The 17,331-nt window shown below is 31.7% G+C and overlaps 1 protein-coding gene across 1 annotated transcript; it reads right to left on the bottom strand.

Annotated features, from left to right (window-relative positions):
- Positions 1 to 342: 342 nt before the first annotated feature.
- On the bottom strand, positions 343 to 3,968 carry LOC127724868 (keratin-associated protein 19-2-like). Its single transcript, XM_052231874.1, has 2 exons — positions 3,648 to 3,968; positions 343 to 387 (listed from the first exon to the last, which is right to left on the bottom strand). Exons 1-2 carry the CDS (start codon positions 3,966 to 3,968, stop codon positions 343 to 345), a joined length of 366 nt encoding a protein of 121 aa, XP_052087834.1.
- Between the last annotated feature and the right edge of the window lie 13,363 nt (positions 3,969 to 17,331).

Genomic DNA, 17,331 nt, shown 5'->3' with positions numbered 1-17,331 from the left:
AATAAAACGGTGCCTTTGTTTCAGATTTTCAATTTTTAATTGTACAAATTTCAAAAATAAAAATGTGAAAGATTAAAGAGCGTCCAGTAACAGAAAATTGAACTGATTTATTATTAGGTATTTGAAGTCCAGTAATCACTGTAATGGGATCAGGGTTTCCCCTGGCGGTTATAACTAAAAACTGTGGTGATTAAAATTCATTCTTGGCGAAAGAATTTGGCAAAAGAAATATTACGGTTTGTCTTCATTCATCTTGTTTACTTTTTTCAGGTTTCTTGAACTTTTCCCTGATCAGGCAATACTGGGAATTCACCTTGAACTCGTTACGATTTTGATAGAAAATCAATTATCAGCTGATTGCATTTTACAGCTATCTGCAGCAATTGACTAAATAATTAATAAATTAATTAATTATATTGTTCAATGAAATAGTGTGGTTAAATGGCGTCGCATGTCACCTAAATGATTTATTCAAAACTTTGATAGAAATAATGGATTTGAAGTGGGTACTTGAAGCATGTTTGAAGCATACTTTTACGTCTCCTCTTTTTCTTTTAACGAAAAATGTTAAAAAAGTAAGAATAATCTCTGACTTTAAACTTCATTCTTTAACGTTGATAAAAATAACTATATTGAAGTGGGTACTTTACAATCGGTTTTTTTTTCATAATTGAATATTTCAGCAAAAAAAATCCGAAACGACGCTCTATTTTGCATTTGAATCTGCTAGTTAAACATATCAAATTGATGAACCTCAAATTTTTAATAGAGTTGTCTGATTATTGCTGTACTAACCTTTGTCGTTAACTTTAACCTCTATTTAAAAAGAAATGTGTGCAGAGGTTGAATTGTATCCTATCAAGCCAAACTAGCGAATGGAAAGAAGAACCTAAAAAAAAATCGTCATTGAGGGGCAATACTTCCTATATAGATGCGAATTTAAATCGCAGTCATACTGACTTATTTGCAGATCTTGTCTAGGTGATTATATTTGCGGTTTTGCGTTTCTCGTTATCTATTATAATAGTTTTCATATAAGCAAAAATGGATTGAAACTTTTTCTAAGGACAATTATTTCTATAAGGTATAGAACCACTAATTGGGCCCGATCACAAAGAACATACAAGAAAGTAGTACATGTTTTAAACAAAATGATTCCTACGTAAAGCTGTAACTTTGTCAAAAAAAGTAAAATGGTAATTTTGGTGTCAAATGAAAGCTTAAAGACTAGTGATCACTGTAAAATACTTCTTGAAAGTTTCTCTATGATGATAAAATGAATATATTGAATTATGAGATGATGGTATGTTTGTCTTGTTGCTCAGATCAGAAGTATAAAAATAAGAAGATGTGGCATGATTGCTAACGAGACAACTCTCCATCAGAGACTAAATGACATAGAAGAAACTATAGGTTACCGTATGGCTTTCAACAATGAGTAAAACCCATAACGTATAGCCAGCTATAAAAGGGCCCGAAATGACAAATGTAAAAAAATTCAAACGGGAAAACAAAAGGCCTGATTTATGTACAAAACAATGAACGAAAAACAAATATGATATGCAGCAATAAACGACAACCACTGAATTACAGGCTCCTGATACCTGTTTTTTGTACTACACAACTTCCGGGAACCAGTGCGCTCTAATATGTTGATTTTTTTCAGCACAAGTCATGATAAGATATAGATTTGCTATGAAATGCCTGCCTCTTACTTTGAACTAAAGGCAATACAGCTACAAAGGCTTGAAATTGCATAATTTAACATAGAAAACACTGAGACTATGAATTAGTGGTTTTCTTCCTATAACTGAAGTTACGATTTTTGAAATTAGAAAAATCCATATCGTATAGTCGGCTATAAAAGGCTATTTGTACCATCTACTGTCAAATTATGGAATAATTTAATTCAAACTATAAAAAACGCACCAACCATCCCAAAATTTAAACGAAAAATAAATGGTGAGCCATTTAGACCCCCAACATATTATGGTGGAGGGTCCAGAAAATTTAATATACTGCATACAAGACTAAGGCACCAGTGCAGTTCTAAATCTAAAGGCAGACTTGAAAAAGATAAATGTAATGAATGATTCTAAATCTTCCTGCGGTTCTCCAGTTTTAGATGCCATCCATGACTTTCTAGAATGCCAATTATATTATAACCAAAGAATATCCCTGGTTAATGATCTTACTAATATGAATATACACATTGATATTGAAACGCAATTGTTTGGAAAAGATGCTTATAATTACGAAACTAACTCTAAAATGTATGATAAAGTTCGTTGTTTCATTAAACAGTCAAAAAGATTTTAACATTCCTAGTCAGTAGTTTTGTCTTTGCCTTTTTTTTCTTCTCTGCCCTATTTTTTTTAAAGTTTTTTTTTTCTTTTGCCATGTGTGACTCCTTACTTTATTTTCTATAACTGAAGCTATATCATTTATGCGTTTGCTGTCATCATATGTGTGTATTGTATATGTAAGGAGAGGACTTAATATAAGTTGTAATAACTTGTGTCCAATCCTTTTGCTTGATTAATTCAATAAAACATTATTAAATTAAATTAAATAAAAAGCCCCGACATTAAAAATATGAAACAATTCAATTGAGAAAACTAACGGCCTAATTTATAACAAAACAATTTACGGAAAACAAATATGACAGACATGAACCAACGACAATCACTGAACTACATGCTCCTGACTTGCGACAGACACTTAAAAAATGTGACGGGGTTAAACATGTTTGTGAGCGCTCAACCCTCCCCTAACCTGGGACAGGGGTGTTACAGCACAGCATAGGAACAAACTATAAAAATTAGACATTGTAATTTGAGACTCAAATGCATCAAATCATATGTTTTTCATATTTTTCAATATGTTATTCAACAGATTCTGTACGTCTTTTTGTTATCTGTGCCGATTGGTTGCTGTTTCATTGGAATATACCCAGCACCTACTTGTATTCATATGCAATCGTTATATCTGTTTTCATTCAGACAAAATAGTTTAACAACGTACAGTGGCGAACATTTCAGACAACCAGACTCAAATCGATTCAATAATATTAGATTTTCGCGGCAGCACAAGTCAATTGTTTACTTGCTTTGCGCATTTAGGGAGGTACCATTTGATTTTTATGGGAGGGGGAGGGGGGGGGGTAGGATGAACAAATTGTGTCTTTATAAGTTTATCCTGACTTTTTTATATAAATTGTCATCCTGTCTTTTTTTTTTTTTGCCAAGTTGCTCATCCTGCCTTTTTTTTTACTCAAAACTCCTGTCCTGCATTTTTTTTTTTCAAATTTCATCCTAGCCCACGTGCACCCTCCTCCCCCTTACAAAGATCAAATGGTAGCTCCCTTAGTTCATGATTGTGTATTTACATGCAGATACACACATCATATAAACTTAAAATAGCAAAAAACAAAATATACGTTATTTTTTTAGCTTATAGTAAGCACAAAACACAGCTGTCGGCTATATCTTTATTGCAGTATATCTACAGAAATGTGTATGTGGATATGATTTAATTTCATGTCCGTTTTACCATTTTGAGAAAAGAAGATCTTTATATCAGTAATAACCACCTTTCTTGCCACCATGCACAATTCTGCCACCATGCACAAGTCCGGCACCACTCACAAGTCCGCCACCATTCACAATAAGTCCGGCACCGGGCACAAGTCCTCCTCCATATCTTAAACCTAATCCACCATATCCTCCGATAAGACCTAAATTCAATCCATCATATCCTCCGCCATATCCTAAACCATATCCTCCGCCATATCCTACACCATATCCTCCGCCATATCCTAAACCATATCCTCCGCCATATCCTAAACCATATCCGCCATCCAAGCCACCACTCCCATATCCATATCCACAACCCTTGCCATTACACAGAAGATGTGCGTTTGTGCACACGGCTGACAAAAGGAAAAGTAGAGCAATGGCGAGCTTCATTTTTAGCTAAAAAATATTATAGAAATGATAAATGAAAGTGAAATATAGACAGTGGTAAATTATGATATTTTCTCAGGATCTAGAATACTATTTCTATAGAAACTGTAATGTACATTAAATTAGTTATTTGTTTATTTGTCAGTTCGCGTTCGGTCCATTTTACTGCCCGACGGGTATCATGTTCCTTGAAAGGAGCACTACAAAAGTCTAAAAGTCTGAAAAGACCAGTTTTTGTCTTAATTTGCATGAACTTTTACTCGACATTCTCCAAAAATATGACTTGTGTCTTAATTTTTCTTGACAAATTCTCATTTATATTAAATTTGTATGAAATTTACTGGACATATTCTCGACATTCTGAATATGGTCTTAAAATTTCTTGACAAATTCTTGACATTTGAATACTGTCTTGAAATTTCTTGACATATTCTCGACATTCTTATTTTTTCTCAGTATGGCTTGACATATTCTGAACATTTTGAATCGTGTCTTAAATTTACTTGACAGTTCTGAGTTTTACAAATCATGACCAATATTCATGATATAACTTTAATCTTTATTTCTCTTTATATGATATACTGTTGTTTCAAGTTACACTTCTTTACAACAAAAATAAAAGTTGGGCATGTAAAATAATTGAAAATTTGGGTATATAAATATTTTTATAAATGCAAATATGGCTATGAAATCTAAAGTATAAAATAATTCAAATGTGGGTGTGTTGATATAAAACAATTTCAATGTGGGTTTTTAAATAATTACAAATTTTGATTCCTAAATCTTATAAATTAAATGATTCAAACCAATCATACTGTAAACATATTTCATTCTACATTCATAATATTCAATGTTGATAAGGTAACTAATTATTATACCAAAATGTGGTTTATATAAATAGCAAATTATGATGATATACAAATCATTCATTTAACAGAAGAAAAATTTGTGTAATGTCATCTGTTGGAATATATTAAGTATTACACATGGACAGGATGTTCCCCATAAAATTAAGGTATTCCACACCCCAGAGTACAGCAACTGTCAAATAGAAGTTATTGCTTTATCTGTAATCAGCCATACAACTTACCAGTTGACCGACCATGCCACTACAATTTAAAAAGTTTGTTGATAGATGAAAATGAAAATCATCATTTTGATGAAAAGAAATTGAATTGAAATGGATTTTCTTCATCAAAATTATGAAGTTAATTATTTTAACATAAAAACAAATTGAATAATTCCCAAAGATTAAAAGAAAATTATTATCTACTCCAGGAATAATAAAAAAAATGTATTTCTAATGGGTCCCATCAATGATTTCTATAGAAATCATCGGTCTTATGAAACGGTTCTCAAACAGACATGCATAATATAGATCTAAACATTTTTTTCTTTTCAGGAAGGAGTTATCACAAATATTTATTTTTGATAAAAAATTCTAAAATTCAACACTCAAATTTGAATAAAAAATGTTTTTGGGTTGTTCTAAAAAATGAATAAGGTTTTTGAATCAAGATGGGAACAAATTCTTTGACCTAAACGAAAGCCCTCCCCCCTCTTTTTTTAGCCACACAAACCCAAAAGATGAATTGTGGGGTCCAAAAGAGATACAAGACACCTATTTTAGTAAAGCAAATTTGACTGGCAGTTTTGCGAACGGCAAAAATCTAAATGCTGTTTGTCAATACCTTCGACTTATATTCCAAGTGAAAACAATTACTTAAATGTTTAATAAAAATAAATCAAAATTAAACTACATGGGGGATTATTCAGGGTATTCCAACTTAGTTGCACCAAAAGGGTATCTTACTATACCAAATTAATCCTTGATTCTTCAAAGTTTAGTTTAGCCATAATAAAAAGGAGTATATAACAGCAATAGAATGTCATAAACAGTGCAGAATAAGTCTGTTCACATTTCAGGCGAAATTTATACTGTTGAGATAGTGTCAAGACATATTTAAGACTGTCAAGAATGTGTCGAGACATATTCAGACATTATTTAGAATGTCAAGAATATGTCGAGACATATTCAGACATTATTAAGAATGTCAAGAATATGTCAAGACAGATCGAGACAAATTTAAGACAGTCAAGAATTGGTCGAGACTAATCCAGAATCTTATCAGATGATACAGGAAGTGTCGAGAAATTTTAAGACAATGTTCATACTGTCAAGACACTTGTCAAGAAAAATCAAGAACCTTATTAGACAAATTCATACTATGTCAAGAATTTTTAAAAATTATTCAGACAAATTAAGAATGTCGAGTAAAAATTCATGCAAATTCAGACAAAAACTGGTCTTTTCAGACTTTTTGACTTTTGTAGTGGAGTGATTAAGCATAATTCACTCAATACGTTTGGCTGTTACTGTTAATGTATTAAAAAAAGAGATAGGGCCAATAGTCTTCAATCTTTACTTGAATTCATAGTACCACAGCCCAAAAAGTGTACTTTGAGCTACTAACAATAGTACGGTTTATTTTCAATCAGACCATCAAATTATAAACGCCTGAAGATAGCCAAAAACAAAAATTTTGACAGATTTTTGAGTATTTTTTCCAAACATATATATAAAAAGGACATCATTAACCATAACCAGTATTCTGTTGGTTAAAGATTTAAACCTATGTATTGCCTTTCAGATACAAATTAATTCATTTTTGTTAGCGATTTCATTTGATACATAATTTGAAGAAGAAAGACATGTAATATTTGCAATTTTCCTTCAAAATGCCATCAATTCAGAAACATTTAGCAATGAATGACGTTTTGAATTTATAGATTGATGTACAATTATGAATCATGCAATATTTTTAGTAAATGTTATAGACTCCTTAATGTTAAAATTCAAGTAGGATTTGTACAGTTTCGGACTGACCTTGTGAGTAAAACAAATAAAAGGGAAATTGGCCCTACTCCTTCCTTCCTCTATAATTGAAGACGTCCTTTTTTTGTTTTAATATTGCATGCTCTCGATGTTTCTGTTTCATGTCCGTAAAACAGTAAAATTCAATGTCATGCTATTTGTGGTTTAAACTGTTAGAATCTATTAATGATAATTGTGTTTAAAGATGGCAGAATTCCTATTTTTCTTGTTTTAAGAAATCTACATATAAACCTTTATAGATTGTAATTGTTCGTATGTAGTATTATCAAATGCTTAAGGGACTTTCAAACTACATTGTAGATAACTTGTCTGGTTCCATTCGGTGATCCAGGATAGGGCGTAGACAACGTACGCCTCCTTTTTAATCGCCAAAAAAAATATCATGTTTCTCATAAAATCGTACAAAAAATCGTTCGCCTCACTCCGTTCGGCGGCTTATCTTACGTTTTTATGAATTACGCCCCCTGTCAAAATTTCTGGATTTGTCCTTAGGTTCTTCAATAATCTTTTACTGTCTTTTTTTATTTCATTTGCAAATTAGATATATAAATTCATATTCGGTAAATAACATTGAAAAGGTTTAAATAATTCCTTTCTTTCGTCTTCGCTATTGTCAGGAGAAAGTGTTTAAAATCCGTTTACAAATGGTTGTTTTCAGTTAGATATATACATGCAATATAAATATTCATGACAATTACAAATTGACCATTCATCAGTCTTTAGTATAAGAAAAAAAGTTAAACCACGACAGGTAGTGGATATGTGAATGTCATTTCTGATGTATGGCTCATAGAGGAAGATGACAAATTTAGATTGGCAAAAAACTCGTATGAGTACACCTCCAAATAGTTAATGCTTGGGGATTTTAACAGGTGCTAACAATTTTAGATTTGTTAGAATACACTTTTTAATCATAAATAAGAGTCGTCACTGTGTAATGAGGGAGCGAGGAAAGGAATTGTGAGCTCTGATTATAATTTATAGTTTAGGAAAATGGCTGGATTCATTCTTTATAAATCACTTTCAAGAAAATTTCCAACTTCGACTTTTTAAATTTAAATGTAATGTTAATAGTTCTATTTATAAAAAAGTATTGAAAAAAAATTCAATATAATTTAAAATAGTTTAGAGTGAACGTCAATTGAATAACTAAACCAATAGATTTGAAGTGAAGAGGTCTACGTATAGTCCTCAAAGTCATGTACTAGTTCAAATGTCTGGTAAAACGACACATTGTAAAATTGATTTAATGTAAACCTCTTTAGTTATCTTCCAATATTTAAAAAAATAGTTTAAACTTGTAGCCCTAACAGAAGAAAACACTCTTTCTAATGAATTAGAAAAAGTCCCGTTAAAAAGTCTCCTTTCCCCTAAAACCAATGAAAGAATTAAACTTTCTGTCATGTAACTGCTAGTCAACAATTCGAGTTTTCTAACTATATGAGGGTCTGGATAGGTGTTATTTATTTCTCTATTCTTTATTGTTTGTCCATTATTTTCTATTCTCTATTTACCCCTTATTATTTTCTATCTTTATATTTTAGCACCCTATTTTCACTTTCCTTATTATTTTGGTCTACTGTTCTCTATTTAAGACCCCGTTTGTTTAAGTAAACCTTATAATAATTAGCTACAATTCTTTTTTAATAAAAGATTGAGGATAAGACATAGAATCTAAAACAAAAAAAAAGATGTTTAACTTACCTTTTGAGACTTTGAAATGTGTAGATGCAGTATTTTTAGTGGTTTATATACTATAGCATGCACCACAAGATGGAGATTAATATGGTCAATTCGTCAAAAAATATTTTTTTTACATTATAATTTATGATTTTAATTTTTCATAATTTTCTTTTAATACTTTTAATGATGCAATAACATCAAAGGGAAAAAAACGCTCGTTACAACATCATTTATCAAGATGATTCACAATATATCTCCATTGTATAGTATAAGTAAGTATTGGACGCTATTTTTTCTTCATATCAAGCTTTTTGTTCAAATAATTTTTAAGATTTATATTTTATACTTTCTATGTAATTGTTCTCACTCGACGATGCACTCGTTGCTTTGTCAAATAAAAAAACGTAAAATTTTGTTTTTATTTTGCTTAAACTGCATATGTTGTATAATAGTCATCTTTTTCATTTGATAGAGGACTAAAAAGAAAGATTTATCAATCAAAAGTGCAGAATATCACGAGCATTTGGAAAATTAAATGCATATCCAGGACAAGTACAACAAATCATGTTAGTGCGGTATGATTAAGAATCCTGCTGTGTATTAGACAGACACGCTGAGTGGGGTTAGTAACGTAATACTAAAATTCAAGGTAACAGTCAGCAAGAAGACATATCCTACCAGACCCTTTTTTTCTGATTCCAGCCAACCACTGGCAGTCTTTGTTCTTACTCCTTACGGACGCGTGCTTAGCGGAGAAGCAACAAATACCACTTATACAAATTTTGGTTTGACCCGGCCTGGGTTCGAACCAACGGCCTTCCACACATGATGCGAAAACGCTACATTGTACAACGAGACCAGCGAGTCGGTCACACGTATTTGATTGTGCAAATTGCTGCTAGATGATGGATAGAGACATCAACTGGCGATCTATAGGGGTAAATTTAGTAAATAAATATACATCATCAGGAACCGCCCATTTGGGGGAGAGCTTTTTGTATAAACTATATAAGTCCTGTGCTCTTCTGATTGGTAGACAATGTTTGTAGTAAATATTTTTTTGATAGATGGATCAAAACTAGAGTTAAAAAAAATTAAAAAATGAATGCTGAAGGCACTAATTTTGTTTTACTACAGGGTTGAAAAGTAATGGGGGTCAGTAAAGGAATTAAGTGCGAATCTACAGTGTTTGTAAACAAGGCCATGTGAATGCCCAAAAACGCCGCATGACCCAATGTTTTTATTGTTGCAAAAGATGGGGCTACATTTGTACTTTAATGAATGATATATGAAAGCTTCTGATTTCTAAAGGTAAATTAGATTAGCATTAAAGTCAATGGGAGATTTTTTACTGAATTTACCCGCATAGTATAATATGCACTCTGTCACTGTGCTTTTTTAAGGCCACACAATAATCACAAAGCTCATTTCCTGTAAATATTAATGCAATGGAAGCTTTTTGGAACCAGTTAAAGTTGTTTTTTACAAAAAATTCATTAATGTTATAACTCTGAAGTGTAATTTCAATTGTTTCTTTCAATCAGGACACAACATTGAATTTTTCCATACACCCCATGCTTCCTCCCACAGTATACTCAGTGCATCCTGGATAGCCGCAGTTAAACATAGTCTGAATTATAATAGAAAAACAAATGTTTTGTTTCTGCTTCAATATACAAGCCGAATTTTTTTTTGTATTTTTAAATACGTTTTAAAAGGTATGTACAAGTTTGTATATATAATACAGTTATATTTCATTTAGCTGGATAAGAGAATTTCTGTGTGGTTTTATGAATGAAAGGAAATGTGGGGACAGCCACTTAACAATCAAAACGATATATAGATGTCAACATACAGTCTTCAAAATTAGACGGGTGTCTGTTGAGGACGTCATTTTTTGTTATTTTCCGAATTCGTTGAAAACAAATAGAACAACTTGTACAAAATACATCTCTAATTACAGGGTCAACTGAGGAAATGACACATAGACCATTGGTTGTATAAACAAAAGGTTGTTTGTGTAAGAAACACAAAATACTCTTATTTACAAACAAATTAAAAATTAAAAATTAAATAAACAGTTCTCTCTAGGATTCTGTGACGTCATTATGGTTGTTGTTTCATTGACATATACGATTTATACCAGTTTTCAAATCTGCGCTTATGTTGGAACGGATTTTCTGTTATAATTAGTCGAAATACAGTTTACTTGTAGGCATCACTTCAGATATTGATGTTTCATTTTCAATATATATTTTTTAAAAAGGTATAGTTGCTTAGTTATCTATAGCTGTTTAGTTATCTATTAAGTTTGAATTTATTTATAGCTTGTGTAAAATTCGTTTTATTGTGGTTGAGACTACCACTGGTAAAATAGTGTGTGTCGGATAGGAGCGAACATTTTAACGTGTAACAGGTTCCATGCAAACCCCTCCAATAAATGTCTATTTAGTTCTATTACGTGCAGAGAGAGTAGTACTCTTTATACATGTGACAAATCTTTTAAGCAAATTGTGTTCGGATGTGCATGTATGCCTGATAAGAAGTTCTTGGTTATTGCTCTTGTGAATTAAGCAAAAAAAGTATGTTACCTGTTCTGTTAGCTCATTGAACATCGTACGAAAAATGACAAAGCAAGCAAACCAAATTAACTCTCTCGTAAAACATATGGCAAAATTTGGGGTAATTTGCTAATTTGCATAGCGGCCATTTTGCCTTATCATGACGGCAGCCATTACAATAGGATTATATTAGCCCTTTTAATAAAAATGCCAATATGCAAATACCTATGTCGAATGAACAATATGTTCGCATATAGGTGAATTGTTCATGTTTTTAGGCTTCTGTCCGTGTACAAATGGACATTGTCTACTCTGAAATCTTTCGGCCTTTTTAGTTTAAAAATCGGAAGCGTAACCATTGTGTAATTGCTATATAAAATCAAATAAAATGACGTAAAATCGTAAAATAGCAAGATTCAAAACAGAAATACACATGCAAGAAGATATTGTTCATGATTTGTTCGCATATAGGGAAACACCTTGTAGGTTGAATTTTAAAGTTAAATAACTTTTAACTTACCTGCTTTCTTAAGTTTTCGGCCAAATTCTTTTAAAAACATGATGATTTCAACCTTCCCATTTCGTAAAAAGTCAAATTTTAAGCATTTCCCTTAGAATTACACAGCATTTTTGTAAATATCCGCCAAAGGAAGTTTTTAAAGATACATTAGTTTTAGATACATGACGGAAAAGGACTGGATTATCCGCAAATCTATAATAAATTATATTTTCAATCTTAAGCTAAGGGAAGTAATTTGATCAAAAGGGACAAAGTCACGTGGTGCAAATGATTTCAATAAAGTACCTTTGATTTTGCCATATGATGTGTCAAACTGAAGTAATTTCAAATTTGATTTAGTTGTAAAATGATTGATCGTATTTCTATCACAAATATGTTCAAGCCATTATGTTTTGTTGAACAGGATAATAATCTTTATGAATCACTACTAGCAATGTCAGGTTCGTACCAAGTTGCAAAATGCCTATGGTTAGCAATTGCTTTTTCGTACGATGTTCAAGGTAACATCTTTTTTTTTTTGCTTTATGAAACATCAATATCTGAAGTGATGCCTACAAGTAAACTGTATTTCGACTAATTATAACAGAAAATCCGTTCCAACATAAGCGCAGATTTGAAAACTGGTATAAATCGTATATGTCAATGAAACAACAACCATAATGACGTCACAGAATCTTAGAGAGAACTGTTTATTTAATTTTTAATTTTTAATTTGTTTGTAAATAAGAGTATTTTGTGTTTCTTACACAAACAACCTTTTGTTTATACAACCAATGGTCTATGTGTCATTTCCTCAGTTGACCCTGTAATTAGAGATGTATTTTGTACAAGTTGTTCTATTTGTTTTCAACGAATTCGGAAAATAACAAAAAATGACGTCCTCAACAGACACCCGTCTAATTTTGAAGACTGTATGTTGACATCTATATATCGTTTTGATTGTTAAGTGGCTGTCCCCACATTTCCTTTCATTCATAAAACCACACAGAAATTCTCTTATCCAGCTAAATGAAATATAACTGCATTATATATACAAACTTGTACATACCTTTTTAAACGTTTTTAAAAATACAAAAACAAAAGAAAATCGGCTTATATATCGAAGCAGAAACAAAACATTTGTTTTTCTATTATAATTTAGACTCTCAATATAGACTAATATTTCCATATAGTACATTCGTTAACATATTTAGTGATCTTCAATGATTTAATACTTCGTACACAATTTAGCATACTTAATCTGGGAGTTCAGATCTCAGATCACAAAATAGAAGTATCAACAACAAGAGTAAAAAATGACTAGTAAAGAGCGGTAACGTTTTGTTTTACATATTTAAGAAATGAAATCATCTTATTGAATTTACAATTTTTATGCCAGCAAGTAAAACAAATGTTTGAATATAAAAGCTATTACATTTTTATAGTTTATTTTAGGAGACATCACACACTTTTATCTTCGGAGATAGTCTCGTTCTGAGATGCTACGTTTCAGAACATAATTGCGATAAAACCGCACGGAAAGCATGGCATATTGGTCCAGCCAAGACACTTATCTGTAGTAATGGAATGTCGTATGTAAAGGATAAATACAAGATGATTTCAAATAACTCCAGTGTAAATTTTGATTTGGAAATCTTAAAATTCATCGAAAAAGACATGGGAAATGTTTACACTTGTTCCTGTGGATTTAATTTCTTTACTAATAGCCTCACACCAAATAATTATATAAGTAAGTACACAATAACCGGTATATTTCATTTGCATGTTTGTCTTAGATAAACTGTATTTATATATTTATATATTCATCACAGGTTTGTGCATATTTAAACGAAATGAACAACAACAACAATATATCTTTAGCTAGCTATAAAACCAGGTTTAATTTCCATTTTCTACATAAGAAAATGCCTGTACCAAATTAGGAATAGGACAGTTGTTTACCATTCGATTGATTGATGTTTCTGAGCTTTTGATTTTGCCATTTGATAAGGGACTTTCCGTTTTATTTCTTAAACACGAAGTTTGTTGGCCTAACATATTCCCTTGTATACAATCGTTTTCTTAAAATGTCCTGTACCAAGTCAGGAATATGGCTGTTGTTATCAAATAGTCTGTTTCTATGTATGTTGGCGTTTGCTTTTGTAGCAGTTCAGTGTTTCTGTTGTTCCGTTGTTTTCCTCTTATAGTTGATGTGTTTCCCTCGTTTTTGGTTTTTGACCCGGATTTGTTTTCGCTTAATCGATCTATGACTATTGAACAGCAATATACTACTGTTGCCTTTCTTTATACAATATTACAATGTGTAGACAGCTAAAGTGTTGTTTTATCTCAAGCAGTTAAGTCTTTCAATGCCCCTGCATAATGGTTTTCAATTGTATTATACTCTTTAGCCTAAAGATCCTTTATTATATACAGGAAAAGTTGTCTTATCTGGAATGTTACCGATCATGTCCTTTGCCCAATTGTAACGAGTTGGCTAAGTGTAGGTTCGCTAAACGGGTGGTGCATGCATATAAAGAGAGGCTTACCCTGTCAACGCCCTCGGTCTCTCTTCTTTTGAAGTTCATGCGATTCCTTCCGTTTTCGTTTTATAACCTTAATGTATTCTTAAATAAGTAATGAAACTTCAGTAAACTACTGTTGCCCAATGCAGACAATGTAATCTTGAACATACAGTAGTAAACCAATTTTTATCTTGAAACGGCCTCTTAGATCTGAACCGCTCTAAAAAAAACTGAACAATAGATTATGAAGTCTTTCATACAATTTTCATACTTATCCACTTCAGTAAATTAGGTATTATTAAAAAAAAATCGCTTTTAGTCAATTTAAATCTTTTTAATTACTGTTCAGTAGTTGTTATTAACTTGTACGCATCAACATCATACTGATTAGTCATAAGATCTACTTAACATGATCGAATTGACTGCAAGACCATGGTCTGAACTTTATTGAATTTAACGCAGTGGATAAGTTGAAAAGACTGAGCATGAATTAATAATTTATTGTTCAGACTTTTCAGATCGATAATGTTAAGATCAAAAAGACCGTTTAAGACTAAAACTTATTTTTCATTTGATACGGTCTTGTTTGACGAAAAATGGCAAAAATAAAGTATAAGTTTTTTATTGATATTGTGAAGTTGCATTTTGTTTTTTTTGAAAACAGGTCTTTCATGTTCAATTTGATTACTGATAATTATAAATCCAGCATCAACAACATTATTTGTTTAGTATTAGTAGTGATACATTTATTGTGTTCGTGTATACAGTAATATTAATTTTCCTTTTTAGTCTATCCATCGTCATTTTCTGTATCAAGAGTACACGTTGATATAGGAATTATCAGAGGAAGTGTGAGAATGAAACATGTTTTCCCAATGCCAAATTGTACTGTTATTTCTGGTGTAAGTTTATGTATATTGTACAAATATTAGGTATGGTAAATTTCTCCTGTTTTCTCTTCATTCGCATTATCAAAGTTTGATTACTAGAAGTTGAACAGTGAAGAGTCCATATAATATACTATAAAAAACTGCTATTGAAGACAGTTTTGCATAATTTACATGTTTTTGCTACTCAAAAATTGCACCGCAGGACATCATTGGCCAAATTGAATTTAAAACACTTCATTTATATAGAGATATCACTTACCAGTAGTTAAAAAATAACTGGAAATAATAAATCTGCTCGATTCCTGACTTAAATCCTAATAATTAGCAATTTTTTTTGTTTTGTAAATAAGTCATCACAAAAACAAGACAAATTAACTGTAAAATGTCTTACAATATATAACATTTAAGAGTAAGACAAATATGCCAAAAAGTCTTGTAAATAGTTATCGAAGGTACCAGGCTTATAATTTGATACGCCAGACGCGCGTTTCGTCTACATTAGACTCATTGTAAATTATCAGCCGAAAAAGCGGATTAAAACTAGGAGACATTTAAAACTCATGTATATCGGAAAAAAACTGACAATGTCTAGGCCAAAAACATACAACGACGATAACACGATCAAATTCACAAAACAGTACATAGAAAATTAAAGATTATGCAACACAAACCTCACCACAATCCGGAGGTGAATGTCCCTTTGATATCTCACGTATCTTTCGCCTCTCTTATCTTGATATGACATGTCAGAATTTTACAAAGCACACAGAAAGTATCAATTTATGGGAAGGATGGGCGCTTACAAACATGTTGTATTTCGTCACATTATGTGTGTGCTAATCCCAGTTATTGAGCTTCTAATTTAGTGGTTCTCGTTTGTTGTTGTCTGCAAAATCTGTTTTCGCAAACTGTTTTATAATAAATTAGGCTGTTAGTTTTCCCAATTGAATTGTTTTCTAATTTTCTTGTCGAGGAGTTTTAAAGCTGACAATGCGGTATGGGTTTGCTCATTGTTTAAATTGTACAGTATAATTGCTTGAATGTCTGTTATCTGGACTATGTTGGATAATCGTCCCATTAACAATCTATACACATCTAATTATATAAGTATTTTATATGGTAATGTGGATTCTAATTAAACTGCAAATTTGTTGGAAATAATTCTACTGGTGAACCATTTATCAAAACATTTTGCTGTACCAGAGAGGCGGAAGTTACCAACTGAAGGTAAGTCTAACTCATATGTCGAAGACGAACTGACAATACCATGGCAGAGAAGAAAACGACAAATAAGGTGTGACTTTCCTTCTTTTTTCAGATAGTTCATCAGAATATTGTCTTTCATGCTTCTGGTGCCTTTGTAAAATTAAAGTACACACAAATACGTGGGCATTATAAGATAAATGCAGTTGGGAAAAAGTGTGACCAAACAGTTACTGTTGTATTCCAGCTTGGAAAAAGAATATACAAGGAAGTGAGGGAAACAAAGATGTATTGCAAAAGTATGTTATCTCGTTCCAAAAAATAAACAAGTCCGGTGTCAGTAAAATATCAAAAGTGAATTGGTAAAACCCATTTCCAATCCGTTATATCGGATTAATAATCCGTGATCGCGGATTAATAATCCGTGATTAATAATTCGCTATCTCTAATTGATAATCCAATTATATCTCGGATTCCCAATCTGTTATATTTGATTCCCAATCTGTTATATTGGATTCCCAATACGGGATCTCGAATTCCCAATCAGTGATCTCGGATTAATAATCCGTATCTCGTATTCTTATTTCGTGATCCCTGATAAACAATCCGTGATCTCGGATTGATTATCAATTATCTCGGTTTCCCGATCTATTATCTCGGATTCCAAATCCGTGATATCGGATTGATAATCCGTTATCTCGGATTCCCAACCCTTGTTCTCGTATTAATAATCCTTTATCTCAGAATTCAAATCCGTTATTTTGGATTGAAAAAAAAAATTCCTTATCTGTGATCTTAGATTCTTTGGATGTGTTGCCGTTTGTCTGTTAGCACATTGGTTTCCATGCAAAAGCTTCTTAGATTTTGATGTAAATCAACAGTCTTTAAAGAAAAATAACTTTCTTATTCGAAATGGAGGAAGTGGGGTACGGAAAATGGTATTGAATTGTTCTGGGGCAAATTTGGCGGCGACAGCGGTTACACCTTGAAAAAGTTTAAGAACTAGATCATCCATATTTTGTGTAAAGACAACTTGGACTGCCTGTCATATAATTCAGTTGTCCATGACTACATCTTATACAGTCCAAAGATTTTATATGTATGGTCTG

This window comes from Mytilus californianus, unplaced genomic scaffold (genome assembly GCF_021869535.1).
Source record: "Mytilus californianus isolate M0D057914Y unplaced genomic scaffold, xbMytCali1.0.p SCAF_14, whole genome shotgun sequence".
NCBI lineage: Eukaryota > Metazoa > Mollusca > Bivalvia > Mytilida > Mytilidae > Mytilus > Mytilus californianus.
Note: the sequence above shows the minus strand (reverse complement) of the source record. Positions and strands in the feature narration are given on the sequence as shown.

Excerpts from the sequence above, each read along its gene's own strand:
- LOC127724868 (XM_052231874.1), bottom strand. The coding sequence starts at position 3,968 with ATGAAGCTCGCCATTGCTCTACTTTTCCTTTTGTCAGCCGTGTGCACA. Across the intron at positions 388-3,647 it reads TTGTGAATGGTGGCGGACTT|TCAATTGCTGCAGATAGCTG; the intron begins GTGAGTGGTGCC and ends TTAATTATTTAG.